The following is a 16436-nucleotide window of genomic DNA, read 5'->3' on the forward strand; positions in this document are numbered from 1 at the left end:
TCTGTATTTATTAATCACTGTCTTCATGAGGTGTATAATATAATTATTTATTATTAATTAGTTAATTAGTTATTAGAAGTTATTAATCTGCTGAATTAAAGACATGAAAAAATTTTAAGAGAAATGGCAAATACTTTTAAACAAGCATAACAGTATTTAATAGGCTACTCTGTACTTTAAGTTCATGCTTGTCCTTTACACCTATAAAATATTATATTCTGAATGGCTAAAATCGCATCAGAATGGACAATAAGTGCTTTCAAAGCAAGGGATTAAAAGTATGTTTATTTCTAATATTTTCACATAATTCATATATTTACTGGACATAAATAGGAACAAATTAAAAGACGATATTTATTGCTCAATGAATGTTTACACTGATATTTTTTACAGCAAATATAAATGGTCTTCAAATATGGTGGAGAAAAATGATCAGGTCTGCACACTTTTCTTAATCACAACATTTAACAGGCAGATTTGTTTTTTACAAACATATAAAAATGTAAATGAGCTATACATACAAAGCAGTTAATGCAATAACTATTTTCATTCATGTTCTTTGCATACTTACAAGATCTAGAGGAACTGAAGAGGTATGAAATATAAAGCTCAATATTTACAATCTAATAAATGACAGTTCCATTCAAAAAAATATTGTAAAGTATTTATCACAGTCTCATTTAAATCTGCGGATGCCAATTTAATACTGAATTTTACATTAAAGTTTTACTTAAAAAATAATGGTTGGATGATCATAAAATTTACTATAAAATTACACAACATGAGATAAATTCACAATGTTCTGCAAATATAAACTGGATGTGTTACATATGCAAATTTTAAAATACATTTAATGAAACTATAAAAATAAGTTAATGCGAACAACGTTTCAACCAACTTTAAGGGTAACAGCTTTATAACATCAATATTTCACTATTTTAAAGCTAACAGGCACAGTGCAATTCAGAGAACAATTAAATATAGAAGACTTAATGTAATATGTACATTATGAATCAAACAAAATGGTGCTTTAAAAATGCATTTGAAATAGATATAAAGCACCATTCACACATATAAAAAAGTACTCATCCAAAATAATGACTCAGGAATGCTGGTATTTACAAAATACAATTTATACAAAACAAAGGATCACAGATCTTTTGTTCTGCATGACACTGTACAATATTCAAAATAAACATATAAACAGCACATGATAAACATTAAACAATACCTCAAATATATTCCTTAAATGGCTGCAAACAGGAAAAAAGAACTATAGCACAAAAATATTACCTTACATATCTTTAAAAATATTACAACTGCTTTTCTCCCAATTCTGGTACAGAAATGAGTAGTCTAGGCTATAAAAGCTCTACTCGTCCAAAAAATAAAACTTGCAAAGATCGTCCCAACTTCTGTGATTCACAAAAACCTCAATGCCCTTCCAAAACTCGAATAATCAAAGTCATTCTCATCTTTTTTTAATAAAAAAGTTCAGGCCTGAGGATATTTAAATTGTATTATTACATATGATAACTGCATAAGTAACATCACTTGACAACTGCAGGGCCAGCCTATCGAATGATTTTTATGCACTTATTAATATATACACATGTAAATCAAATATCAATATATACACATGCAAAGAATATGAACAAATTACATGTATTCTAATATATATACATGAAAAAACCATACACAGAAATTGTACATTTTCTCCATGTGTATATGCATTGAAGTGTATATTATTTTGCTTTTATTCTTCTGCATGTTTATGCTATAGAAGTATTTTCTTAATGTATTCTGCTTGCCACATACATTATGATTTCATGGCCGATGAAACCTGAAAAATAACAAATAATTTTTCAACAGAATATCAGGAAATCTATTAACTTACAAGAACTGTTATATTAGCACTTAAATTACATGCATTCACTGGTTGGTTGAATTAGTTACATACTCGATGGCTATCTGGAAAGAAAGGGACGCCTGCATAGAGAACTGAAGGAAAATTATTTCTTAACCATATCACACATGGGAAGAATCAAGAAAACACCCATGCCTGTACACTGAGATTTAAATCCATACCAAACTACCAGCATTTAGTAATCTTACCCACAGAACCAATAACTGGTGCATTTAAATACAAAGGGGCTGAAATAACTCGGTGCAGAAATAATCCATAAATAGTTCAATAAAAAATTGGGAAGTATTATACCTACAGACTAAACAAGTTCAAATACTAACAGTCTGCCAAAAATAAATAAAAGTTATCAAAACTAAAAATAGAACAAAAAATTTCATTCTATAAATACTAAGCATGTAAAATTCATACATTATCCCATCTAATTTATTTTTAACATTTAAAGCCTAAATATAAAATTAAATTTTAGTAAACTACAGCATGTTCTATAAGTTAAATTTTTAATAAATAACAGCATGTTCCATAAATACGGATAAAAACCAGCAAAATGGCATATCAACATGCAGATTGCATTTTAAGAATTATCACAGAAGTTTTTCTTTTTTAAATGCATAATTCAGTTTAAATCTTCAACAAATGATACAGTATCATGAAAGTTACAATAGATGGTTAAGATTTATTGTCATTTAAGTCTCTTGTTTACAGTTTTTCAATTTCAGTAGAGAATCATCAAATATGACTTCCAATATACTATTTTATTGCACTTCAGGAGATTTGAGATTTAAAACATTTTACAATTTCTGTGCATAAAAAACTAAAAGGTTTTTCTTCAGAACTGTAGCAGAGGACAACTGATTCACTTTATCTCAGACCGATTAATACTGTAAAACTTGGAACGTATTTCCCCACCGATCATGAAAGAGCAATTTCTGACAAACAGCCTGTGCAATCATTCCGGCAGAAGTTTGGAACAACAGATTTCTGTTTAATTATTTCTTCATTAACTCAATGTCATATAAATTAGCTTGAATAGAAGTAGAGTCACTTTGCTGCATAGTACTTTTTATGCAATTTTGCCATCACAGAATCTTTCAATATTTTAAGTATAATGAGTGCAATTAATTGCAGTTGCCACTGAAACATTGATGGCAATGGTTCTTTTCATTTGTTTCATTTCTTTTAGATATTTTCTAGATATTGTTTGAGTTTTATTACAGTATTTTCTTCAAGCATCTGGCAAAGGTACTTATAATGGAATCTTGCAAGACATTTTCTATTCTGTATGTAAGTGTATTGAGTTAAATACACTTGAAGATACTGCCAGAATGTTGCTAGAGTGAAAATAGATATGGAGTAAGAAATAATAAAAAATTAACTTTTTTCCCATAATGTGTGTATAAGTAACTTCATGGATAGAACTGATTCAATAGGGAAGGAAAGGGAAAGAAAGAAGCTAAATGAGGTTACAAACATTTTCAGTCAATTCTTTTAAGGTGAAAAGACAATAACAAGCTAGGTAAGAATTACCAACTTTGTGAATAGTGCCTCTTTTCTTTTAAATGAATTTTTTTAGGTTAAGAAAGCAATAATTAAGAAAATATGTAATGTCTTAAATCAGACTTAAAAGTTAAAGTATTCATAATATTTTATTGTTCATTTGAATCCAAATTTATACACATCCTTGGCAAGAAATGCACAATAAATGTCTTCTAAAATACTTAAAAAGAGCAAGGATGTATGTAATATGATTTCTACAGAATTGTGTCAAAAGATCATCAAATCTAAAACTTGTAAAAATGTCATCTAATTTCATAGTCTGTAGTTAATCTCAAAAGAAACTCGATTTGATAATAAAAAATTTACAATTTCGTTGTAAAGAATGATAATTTAAAGCTCTTTAGTGTTAACCACAACCCTACGATTAATAGCCAAATATTCTAAACATTTTCGTGTTTGCACAAAGTTCAATTATATAGCTGTTTATTAAATATTTACCAATTTGTTAAAACTTAAGTCAAAGAAAATTTGTACCTTACTTTTGATTTATATGGATCTTAGGAGCTTATATTGAAGTGAAATGGAGGGAGCTCTCTATCTGCAGAATTACGGCATACTACCAGAAAATCGAGAATGCGAAATTTCACACTTTTCGAAGCTACACATCAGCGAAGATAACATCTATACATGCCAATAAGATATTAGAATAAGTGTAGAAAACTGGTTCAAAGGAAGTCCAATAACATTCACAACAGTTTTGCGTTTCATATACTGCCCACACGAAGAACTTAACATGGGTGAAGTTCTGCAAAAGCAACTACGAATGACCAATAAAACAGGAGTACACTGGAATCTCTGGAAAAGCTGCCTTGAAATAAGGGCAGGAGAAAAGGAGAAAAGCAACGACGATAGACGCATTGAGATAGATGAAACCATGTTCATGTGATGCAAAAAATAAAACTAGAAGAACTTTACCACCACAGTAACATATCAGGGGTGGGGGGAGCATTTGCCACGAAAAAAAGCGAAAAACAATTCTTATGGTCTCCGATCACAGTGCCACAACACTAATAAACGAACTTAAAAAGAACATTAAAGAGGGAACAACCATTTTTTCCAGCTGTTGAAAGGGGTATAAAAGAGATGAAAAATCTGGATATATCCATTGTAAATTACAAATATAATTTCATCGATCCTGAAATTGACACACACACACACACACACACAAAATATGGAGCACATATGGAGAAGTGCTAAATGGCAAAAGAAAAAGCACTGTGAAGTAGCTCACCACAATTTTCTCTGGAGGTAAAGACATGCTGAAAATGATATGTTTGACACTGTCCTAAAAACAATCATGAAATATTTTTTGCCAGAAACTAAAATGTGACTATATTCGCCAATGGGGTGCATTTAATATGAAAGAATCAAATTTTATAACTTTGATGCACAAATGATTTTCAATTTATAATAATTTTTAGTTTCGGTTTTAATGATTACAATTACTTAACGTAATAAATAATTATATTAAATATTTCAGCATCGTAAACATATGTTAACATTTAAAAGTTCTTGAATAAAAAGAATCAGCATTATAGCAAGCTAAATGAAATGCTGTATTTATATCAAATTTTGCCATTTTATACTAAATAGCCTGTTTATGCCGAAACTTCTTTTCAAATGAGCACATTAAGAAGTCATTAAATATGCTTATTCATTGTGCACATCTTCCTTCCTTAAAAATTATCCATTACATTATTTAAAACACTCGCTGCATGTTTGTAAAAACAAAATCTGCTGATGAATTTCAGCCAGTTTATCATCCCCCCCCCCATTCAAGAAAATGTTAAATAACTGTATTTCGCATAAACTGTGCATTTAATTTTTTTATATTAGAAACACATATTAAATATATGCACAGCAAGAATGTTTGGAAAATCAATACTTTGAACTATAAAATTCCACGGCAGATAGCTCAAAAACACAGGAGTACAGAGACTTGTATGCTGCTCATTCTTGATTACTTGAAATTTCACTTAGATGTTTTTAATACCTTTTACAACTAAAGTATCCATTAACATTAATGTATGTTTCATTCATTTAAACATGTTTGTGCAAAAGGTGCATTACTCATTTGGATTTGTTCTTTCAAGGATTAAATTAAAGATGAAGATCACCTAAATGACCCTTAAAAAAAAAAAAAAAAAAAAAAAAAAAAAAAAAAAAAAAAAAACACCCATAGAAAACCAGATAGGTAAATTTTAGGTTTTTGCCTTTGATTTAGCTTTGAAATAATACAAGAAGCAATAAATAAGTCTGCTCTGTATACGAGTATTGATATTTTGCAACAACAAAGATTATCTTATTTTTGACATAAATCTATGCTATTAGGAAAGTTTTCAACACATGCATCGACATTCCATGCTGACAGAATTGCTTTTTATGCCATTAAAAACTACTTTTGTTTAGTTATTTAGTAGTATTTTTCCCATTTCCTCATTATGGTATTTTATTATACCCCCTGATCGGTGAAAGTAACATATTTAAAAAATACTCCTCTTTCACGTTGTTTAATTATTAGATAGGAGTTTACCGCCTCTCTATTATATCTACGCCCACCAGCGGCCGAGCGGTAAAGTCGCTGAACACTGGTAGTTTGGTCCGAGGTTCGAATCCCGCGAATGGGCTGGCTGCATGGGTGTTTTCGTGGTTTTCCCCATGTATAACGTGTATACGAGCCAGTTTCCCTTAGAAAGTCCTCCACGAAGGCATCCCTCCCCTTAGGCAGATAGCCCTCGAGGCTTTGCCATAATCACACACACTATTATATCTACATAAAAATCATTTACCAGCTCTTCCTACTACACAGCAATCATCACTCGTGTAACATATAAAGTGGCCTGCAAAGCAGCTTGGGATATTTATAGTCAACATACTTATGCAAAACGACAGTTATATGTAAAAATTTAGAAAGTCTGATTTAAATATGTAGATCCATGAACATTATATGATTTTTACTCCAGCATCTTAAAAATTTCATCATTTGATACACTATATTCTTCACAGATCACAATTCACAAGAAGTTAATAGCTATGATGGCATATATACTGAACATTATCAATTTTTGTAATGGTGTTTTCTGTCGGTCAGTCCTAAGTGCTTAACATAAGATACTTATAATTACAAGAATATTTTATAATTACATAATAATATACAGTAAAATAAAGTTATGAAAATTTATCCAGAGCTCTTACCGAGTAAGATGTCTGCTATCTTCGTGAACCTCCATTTCCATACTCTTAAACTCATTTAACTCCTTTCGTATAGCTGCCTAGAAATTCAGTAAGAGCTAATATATACATTTATTTGTAAAATGAAAGATGCATTTTAGCAATTTGAAAAAAAAAAAAAAAAAAAAGCCTTGTCAATAATCTAGAAAACGTAATTAAAATTGGTTATTTTATGAAAAGTATGCAGTTAAACGACACTTAAGAAAAAAGTGTCAAAATAATTGCAATATAGTTTGCAATCAGTTTAAATCCAACTATAAAACAAAGTAAAGAACTGTTGCACTTTTAACCCTTCGGTGGCTTTGGGATATAAGTGTTTCTTCCCAAATAAACACATTTGTCAGTCCTAAATGCAAGTAGTATTTGTTTGCGTCCACTGCAGTGGGTAACTGAAATGAGATCTGAACTTGCGGATGATTATCAAAAGGTTAAAGCACATACTTATTTTTAAAGCTGTTGTGAGAATGTTACTGGATGACAAGAAATGATCCAGCTAGTTTATTTTCAGCAAACAATATCTGGTACCATGCTCCAGGGGGAAAAAATAAATAAATGGACTGATCATCTATATAGAATCTTCAGAGCCTTAAATTCATTCATTTTATAAGGAATATATTCCATGATAAAAGGATATTTTTGCTTAAAAGTTCTTAATTGCCATCATATATTAAATTCAATTTGTGTTTTATATGAAACAGTTCTTTATAATAAAGATGGCTTCAGTCAACCATTAAATGCATCTTATGATGAGAAACAATACAAAGAAATCAAATTCTGACCAAATTCTTGAGCACAAAAAGAATTATTTAAGATTATAACTTTTCATTTTATTATAAGATTTCTAAAAATATGCAAGCTTCAGCAAAGAAATTTATTTTTTGTAAACTCAAAACAACAATTTCATAATCATCTTCAATACAGGTGAGCCTAAATTTTTAGTTCAAACCCTTGCTTTTAACTTCTATGCATAAAGGCTGCTTTTATCTGATCGCAAGATTATCATTTAGTATGTGTTACTGTATTATTCAAAATATTCTTTTAATGATATAAATAGCATGCTCATGACTGGGCAGTTATGAAAACAAAGAATAAAACAGGTAATAGAGTACAAAGTCCGAAATCCGGACTCATCGGGACCTCGGAATCCGGATTTGGGATTTTTCCGGATATTAGATCAGCTTAAATCTAGTAAGATGGCATGTAGAAATTACAAAATTAAAAATATGAAATAGTGATTTATGAAATAAAGTATTTATGATCTAAAGGGTATCAAAATTTACAAAAAAAAAAAAAAAAAAAAGCTTAATATTTATTTGTTTACCTTATTAAACATTTCTTTTAATTAAAGTTGTTTAAGTTGCTTCAATTTTTTTTGTGCTACCACTTTCTCTCTAATTCTGTAGACAGACAATCTCTTGTTCAGTTACATTGTTGAAGTCCTGTAACTGCTGTTTTGAAAATTCAGACTAACTTGTCAATCGGAATTTTCTCGTTTTCAGCAACTTCTCTGTCACTTTCTTCACTATCGGTAGTGGTATTTTCTGGATCTATATCCATACTACAGATTTTGCCATTCATTAATTGATTGATGATCGAGAAGTATTATAACCACAATGAAACACTGACCCTGTGACATTCTTTTTTGGTGTGGCCATACAAGCCCTGGCACTAATTCTGGATTTTATGTTTAGAGTATCAAAAAAATTTATTTTTAACATATGGAAAGAAATGTTTGGTAAATGTTTTCTCTGCGACATTTTTTAGCGCATTTAACTTAAATCTGTAATCATCGCTAAACGTAATGTCAACATAAAAGGTTACCATACTCCTTTATTATTCAATTACTAACATAACAAAATTGTTTAGGCATTGCTACATGAGTCATTCCTCGAGTTGTCAAGTTTTGACAAACATTTGGTGATGAAAGGAAAGTATAATAAATAATGATTCTGTAGGTTGGCGTCAATTCAATACGATGTACAGGGTGATCTTTTTTAAAGTGACGGTGTTTGCAGCGCCTTGTAGTGCGATCCAATAGCCGAAATGGCACCCAACTTGGTATTTAGACTAATCAAGACATGGGAAAAAGGATTTTGTGAAAAAAATTTTTAGTTCCAATAATCGCCGCTAGGGCATTTTGTGGCGCTGCTGTAGCTTACAAAAACGAGAATTAGCATGAAACACGGGTATCAGAGAAAAATGCAAATGCTGTGCGATGACAGCGCCAGTAATAGGGGTTATTAAAAGCAAGTAGTAGACAGCTCCGACAAATACCGTATTTGACGGCATATAAGACGCACTTTTTTTCCTAAATTTGGTCTCGAAAAAGTTACCTGCGTCTTATACGTGAACGACACAGGTTAACTTTCAATGATGAATGCTTTTTTTAGCCCGGATAAAGGTCTAGACACACATAACTTTTTCTACATCTGCCATAATTATTTTGTGCATGCGTGAAATATCTGTTGTCAAAAAGCACCAAAGCTCGAAGCTGATGTCGAAGTTCGAACAGGTTCGACGGTCACATTACGTCTATGGAGCCTTTCCTTCTTTACATAGATTTTCCTTGACTCAGCCGACACATGTGTCGGTATCGGTGCTACTCTGTATAAACGTGTCAGTATCAGTGCTTAAAACTATTTGTTTTAAAAAAATACCCTGGAAAATAAGACTACAGGAAACAAGAGATTTAAGCTATACAATTCAGTATAAACTAGGAGTGTTAAACTACGCCGAAGTGCATGGAAACAGAGCAGCAGCAATGCATTTCAGTCCACCACCTACCGAAAAAATGATACGTACTTGGCGACTGGAGGAAGATCAACTGAAGACTGCTAAAAAATCAAAAACATAACCTTCGATGCCCAGCTCCATCTTGGCCTGAACTTGAAAATACCGTAAAAATGTGGGCGATAGATAAGAGGTAATATGGGATAAGTGTTTCAACCAAAATGATAATCAATGAGGTAAAAGGATTTGCAGAAAAACATGGGAAGCAGAACTTTTCAGGGTCTGAGGGCTGGTGCTACAGGTTCATAAAAAGGCAAGGCTTATCAATGCGCACAAAAACTACTATTGCACAGAAAATGCCAGCACATTATGAAGAAAAAATACTAGCATTTCATATGTTTGTTACAAATGCACGCAAGAAAACTTGCTTTTGAGGTTGGTCAAACAGGAAATATGGATGAAATTCCACTCACATTTGATGTACCATCCAACAAGACTGAGTATTAAAGGGTCTAAATCAATAATCATAAAAACCACAGGTCATGAAAAAACCCGATATATGGTAGTTCTAACATGTTGTGCTGATGGCACAAAACTACCGCCATTTTTCATATACGAAAGAAAAACTTCCAACGAGTGTAATTGTTCATGTTCATCTGAAAGGCTGGATGGACGATGCTCGGATGAAACTGTGGTTACAGAACGTATGGGCGAGGCAACCTGGTAGACTCTTAAGAAAACCCTCTCTTTTGGGTTTAGATCAATTTAGCGCCCATAGAACTGAAACCATGAAGAATAAAGCGAGAGAATTAAAAACCCAGATAGCTCGCATTCCTGGTGGACTGACAAGCCAATTGCAGCCTTTAGATGTATCGGTGAATAAGCCATTTAAGGAAAAAGTGCGAGAACAATGGAACAAGTGGACAGGAGAGCCACATCACGCCCTCACACCCTCAGGTAGAATGAAGCGGCCCACTATTTCCCAAGTGTGGAAGTAGGTAAAAAAATCTTGGGAGGATGTACAGGCTGAAGTAATTGTTAAGACCTTTTAAGAAGTGCGGAATCAGTAATGCTCGACGGAACAGAAGACGACACATTATTTGAAAAAGGCGATAATAGCGATGACGGAAACAGTAGTGATGACGATATTCTCGTTTTCGATGATGATGATAAAAAAAAGGATTTTTATGGTTTTGAAAGTGATTAAAGTCTAATTTCATGATAGGCAATGTTTTCCTTGAATCTGTTTTTTGTTGTTTCTGCTTTATTTTGTATTATGTTTGATTGCTTGCCGTTCATTCATTTATTCATTATTGAAATTTACATATTATGTTCAAAATAGCTTGTTTGTTATTCCACAACTTCAGCAAAGAAACAGTCTCCAACAGACAATTTTTATGCAGGATGGTGCTCCACCACACATTAGTAATAAGGTAAAGCAGCTGTTGTGCCAAAACTTCACTGATGATAGTCATAAGTCGCAGTTTTCCAGTTGCAGGGCTGCGTCGTTCCCCTGACCTCACACCATGCGATTTTTGGCTCTGGGGTTATTTGAAATCTCGAGTTTACGTTGGTGGAGTATCACTGAGAACGGTGCTCACATTGAATGTGATCTCACCGGGGAACTTAATGTAGTAAATAAACATTAATAATTTAACTGTACAATTGTATGTCTTGATGTCCCATGTTTTGATTAGTCTAAATACCAAGTTTGGTGCCATTTCGGCTATTAGATCGTGCTACAAGGCGCTCCAAACACTGTTACTTTAAAAAAGATCACCCTGTATGTATGTGGAATGTTTCAGTTTGAGATGTGTGCCAAGCAATGGAGCCAAATTACTAATCGTACAAATTTATGGCATCAAATCAATACGATGTATGTATGTGGAATGTTTCGGTTGGAGATGTATGCCAAGGAATGGAGCCAAATTACTGATTGTAGAAATTTATGCTAAAATGATTGTTTCTTCAATAACAATGCATTTTATTTAATGTCAACGTGAAATTAAGAATCAGGACTCTCCAGATGTTTTATTACGCGCTGAAGGTGAGGGGGTAATAAAGCCTACAAGAAAGCATTATTGGTGGTTTTAAGAATGGATGTCTATATTTTGGATTTTGTACTCTTACAAATCTAGTTAATAAATTCTGATTAACTACAACTATTTGTCAATATATTCAAAAAGCTGCAATGCTCAGAATTAATGAGTTTATTTTGTTTTATATATGTATTCATCTTGAACAACATAATTTTCCTTCTATAATAATGATGCCTTATGGCTTGTTGCCAAATTTTTCAAATGCAATCAATGGCTAAATTTGTAACAAGTAATTTTAAAATATCACTGAAATTATATGTGGTAGCTGCTTTAATAAGAAAGTGCCACAAAAAATCATACATAAACCTAAAAGTATGTTTGTATATGTTGCTGAAATCAACTAGTCAAAGTGACTGACTAAAACAAGGATCATGAATATACAATCAAATTGTTATGTTATTTATCTTCAGAAAAAAGTAACTATATACAAAACTCTCACATTGAGAATAAATAAATAAATCATGAAGAAAGATACTGAAATGTCAAATACAGAAACTGTTATATATAACTCATGATCTTAAGATAATGTAGTTTGAAACAATATAATAAATTAATATTTTTACATAAAACTTTAAATACTTCCACATAAACAGTTCTATTAAAATAAAAATCAGTTTTGTACTCGTAAATCTTACAAAACAATTATTATACAATAAATTTTAGCTAACCTTATCTCTAGGTGTGAGTCTAGTCCATGGCTTGTCAGCTCTTCTATCATAATCTTGAGCCTGTGTAACTTCCACATAATCATTAAAACGTATAATTTTTCGCTCTTTGAGTTCTTCTATTGTAGGTCGAAAACTCAGCTGCAACCAAAAAAGTTTATTCATGGCTCATTGTGTAGTTTTTTTTAAAAGAAATATGTATCACAACTTGCTATAAATTAAATAATGTATAAAGCTTAAAGGAATTGTTAAATGAAAATACATTTTCCAGCTCTCTTTTCCAGAACATCGTGATTAAAAGTTGTGTGAATCAGTGAAATTTTCAGATTACAGGTCATGTCTTCGAGTTAATTTGCATTTCTCCCTTTTTAGTTTTTATAGTAAACCTGACTTTTTACACATACAGAACAGAATAAAACACATCCATACGTTATGAGCTACTTAATCAAAATTGATTTAATATAAAACTTACTTTAACTTACAAATTAATCATAAACAAAAAAATACCAACAAAAGTGCAGAGATAAAACAAAGGAAATTTTGGAAGGGAGGTAAAACACTTTCTATATAAAAAAAATTACACACTGACGTGCCGAAAACATTATGACCATCCCTAAGCATATTTGACAGATGGCAGACTGATGGCGCGAAGACTTGGAACATGCATCTCTGAAACTGCACGACCGATAGGTTGTTTACAATCTTCTCCTTTTTACCAAAAAATTCATTTTTTGATTTATGCTATATTCCATCAGTCGTAATGGCTATTATTAGCAAGAACAATTTTTTGCTTTTATTAACTTTTTTCTTTAAATAAATGCTTCAGAAGAACAGTTTGTTTCACCTATTAATACATCTTTGAAAGTCCAGTGCAATTACTAGTTTTATAGTCTACTTACATGATAATCCCTAAAAACCCAATTAATGACACCAGTGACACAACTGCATTATAATCTGACAAAAGCATTTAAATACATGAAAATTAATATACACATGAATTCCAAGCTGACAGACAAGCGTTAATAGTTACTGGAAAAGATAGCTGCTCATTCACTTAGTGTGAAAATGGGTCAAAATACCATGACAAAATTTTATAACAGAATCTTAAAATATTCTGCTGAATCATTACAACAAGCAAAAACAATGTATATGACTGCTGGAGGAGTTAAAGCAACAAGAAGCAGGGTAATATTCAAAAATTTGCAGGCTTAGTTTTGAAAGTTTAAAAACAATCTTTAGTTGCAGAAATGCAAATGAATTTTGCACATCATTTGCACTACTGTAGCTGAAGAAGGTTCTGAGTATGGATGCACATGGTAAATTACTTTTATATAATTACTGCCTTTACTTTTATATAATTACTATTTTTAAGGCAGCAATCTGTAAATTAAATCATTGTACAGTTTGCAATAATTCCAACTATAAAATCTCTTACTTTTCTGATTAAAGTGTTTTTCTTTTGTTCTTTTTCTTTCCTTAGTTCTTCAGCTGACTGATCTGAAAGTTTCAATTCTAATGTAAACATTATGTTTTAATACATTAGATGTATGGAAATAATTTTCATGAAAACTGACATCACTCCTGTATATAACAAAAACGTTTTAAAATAAACAATCCACTCACATTTTAGAATGTTTCTCTGTTCAAGCTCCTCAGGTGTTGGTCTTAAACTAAGACGCCTACAAAAACAAGTGAAATTAAAAAAAAAAAAATTTTTTTGATAACAATTTAGTTATCTTTTTGTTATCAGGCCTGGATTCAGAAATGTACATATGTATATGCACATATGTATGGATGTTATGTATGCATGTACACACAGTATACACAAAAATACATACTTATACACATATATACATGAACACATCCATAAATGCATGCATACATACATTTTTGAATACAATCTCAATAACAGAAGAAAACCCCAATTTATAACAAATTTATTAAATAGCTGAATTTCACCTATTACCTGATAAGCTTTTTCCTCACATCCTCTTTTGTTTCTTGACTTTCTTGTTCAGAATGAGCAATATAAATATTTTTATCAATCAGTTCCTGGATGTCAGGACGTTGAGCTAGTTTCATGGCTAGGGAGTCTTTGCGAGCTACTTTAGCAACTTGCTGGCCTGTATATTTACAAAAAGGTAAGAATTCTAAGACTAATTTATCAAGAAGTAACAAGAAGAAACTCAACAGTAAAATAACTTAACAAGACTTGTTTTTACACAATAAATAAACAGTAAAAGGCAATACTATTTAATAAACACTTCCTGTAATGTAATAATACTGAATTTTAAGCATATATTCATCAACAGTTTAATATCAATTTTAAATGTGATCTCCCTTGGCTTTCTTTATAAAAAACACAACTATTAGACAACCATACGGAACGTACACTGTGTCTGTTAGTAAAACATCAAAAATTTAAACTTAATATTTGATATCCTATCATACTAGTTTACCAAGTAATTCAAGTTGAAAATGCATATTAAATATAACATTGTTTTTATGAGCTCTATAAGCATGTTTTACATTACTTCGTTAGTGCCAACTATCGCCATTGTTTGTTACAACCATTTTTTCAGCAGTTTTTAATGGTATGTTATCAACTCAGTTTATTATTTCCTTTATTCCAGATTTATATTTTTCATTTAATTTCATAATTTAAAACTTCAAATGTTCCCGAGCACTCTTTTCAAAAACTAAGAACATTTAGAACCTGATTTATTAGAATCAGTTTAATTGGAGCAACAGCTACAAGAATAAATTGCACCCAAGAAAAAGATATAAAATCTCTAATTGCCTACTCCTCATATGCCACTAATACCAATTTGCACCAATAGTTGCCCGTGGCAGCTGTATAATCATGTGCAATATACATTTGTTGGTCTTCTTTATTGTTAAGAAAAGGCATTTGAAGAATATAAATAAAGAATAATAGAAAGATAATAGAATATAGATAATAAGGCTAAGTAATTTTTAAAAAGGTAATATTTTGAGTTGCATCTCTTGAAAAATATGATAATGATTAATTTCCTGAAACAGCTGTATGAAGATCCAAGATTTAGAAAATGCAAGATTACATTTCATAAAAGCTCAATTTAATCCACAGACTAGCATCTCCAATATGTAACTCAAAATTGATTAACTTGCATTTCTCAGTAACAGTATGAGACTCCATATGAAACTAACATCTTCTCTCCTTAATACATCCGAGTCAGAATCGAGATATAATAAAAAAAGTGTAACTTTTCTTTAATTTAAAGCTTGGTTTCTAGAGATAATATTAATCATCTAAATTAGTTTATGAACATATGAAAACATAGGAACTTTCTTTAACGGTCACCAGCACATTCAGTTTAAATAAATCTGTAACATGCTATAAGGACTTGAAGGAAAATCAATAAATTTTTGGTAAAATGTAGTCTTGGCTTATAATCAAAAGACATTAATGAAATACAACAATAAATCGTCACTTGTTGACTGGCATAAAACACCTATATAATTGCCTAAATATAAAGAAAACTACATGCAATACATGTAGTACCTTAAATAACTCATCTCCCCCATCTAATAATTTTATTTAGTCTTACTTTATTGGGAGTGCAAATAAGTCTCTGCCATTTAAAAAAAAAAAGTTCCACTAGGAAGTTAAGTTTAAAATTGTCTCATATAAAACAATGTCATAAGGTTGGACATCTGTTAACACAACCTTGAAATATTACAATTTTGTATCAGTATCATATTTTTACTCCCTACAAAAACGTAAAGATTTGAGTCGAATGAGCATCATTTGCAGGAAATTCTGATTTACTTCTTTAATTTGAAGAAATCTGCAGTTGAGGCACATTGACTGCTGATAGAAGCAAATGGTGAGGTTGTCCTAAGCGAGAGAAGTTGTCATGAGTGGTTTCAAAAGTTTAACATTGATAAATTTGGCATCGAAGGCAAAAAATGGAGTGAAGTATGAAAGTGTACACGTAATTGAAAGCATTGCTGGATTAAGATTTGTGCCAAATGCAGTTAAAATATGAACTTGCATTAGAAGTTACTCAACAAGCAATGTCACATCATTTAAAATAATTGGGAATTATTCAAAAGCAAGGATATTGGGTTCCACACGAACTGAAGCCAAGAAATATTGAATGGTGACTTTTACACATGAAATGCTGCTTGCCAGGCATAAATGAAAAGTTTTTTTGGGGGGGGGCATTGTATAGTATCTAGTGATGA

At 31.3% G+C, this 16436-nt stretch overlaps 1 protein-coding gene across 11 annotated transcripts in view; it reads right to left on the reverse strand.

The window, feature by feature from the left end:
• Nucleotides 1–265: 265 nt before the first annotated feature.
• LOC118192992 (phosphatase and actin regulator 2-like) overlaps nucleotides 266–16436 on the reverse strand; it is a 290734-nt gene continuing 274563 nt past the window's right edge. For all 11 annotated transcript variants that reach the window (XM_085825358.1, XM_085825353.1, XM_085825351.1 and 8 more), the window contains 6 exons: nucleotides 14173–14329; nucleotides 13830–13885; nucleotides 13642–13703; nucleotides 12210–12347; nucleotides 6677–6753; nucleotides 266–1843 (listed from right to left, as the gene is read on the reverse strand). In XM_085825358.1, the coding sequence (XP_085681484.1) occupies nucleotides 1828–1843; nucleotides 6677–6753; nucleotides 12210–12347; nucleotides 13642–13703; nucleotides 13830–13885; nucleotides 14173–14329 (506 nt within the window). In that variant the 3' untranslated portion in view covers nucleotides 266–1827. The remainder of the gene's footprint in view (nucleotides 1844–6676; nucleotides 6754–12209; nucleotides 12348–13641; nucleotides 13704–13829; nucleotides 13886–14172; nucleotides 14330–16436) is intronic.

The sequence above is a fragment of the Stegodyphus dumicola genome, chromosome 10 (assembly GCF_044657685.1).
Source record: "Stegodyphus dumicola isolate Sdum_Otavi_A_Nest chromosome 10, ASM4465768v1".
Taxonomy (NCBI): domain Eukaryota; kingdom Metazoa; phylum Arthropoda; class Arachnida; order Araneae; family Eresidae; genus Stegodyphus; species Stegodyphus dumicola.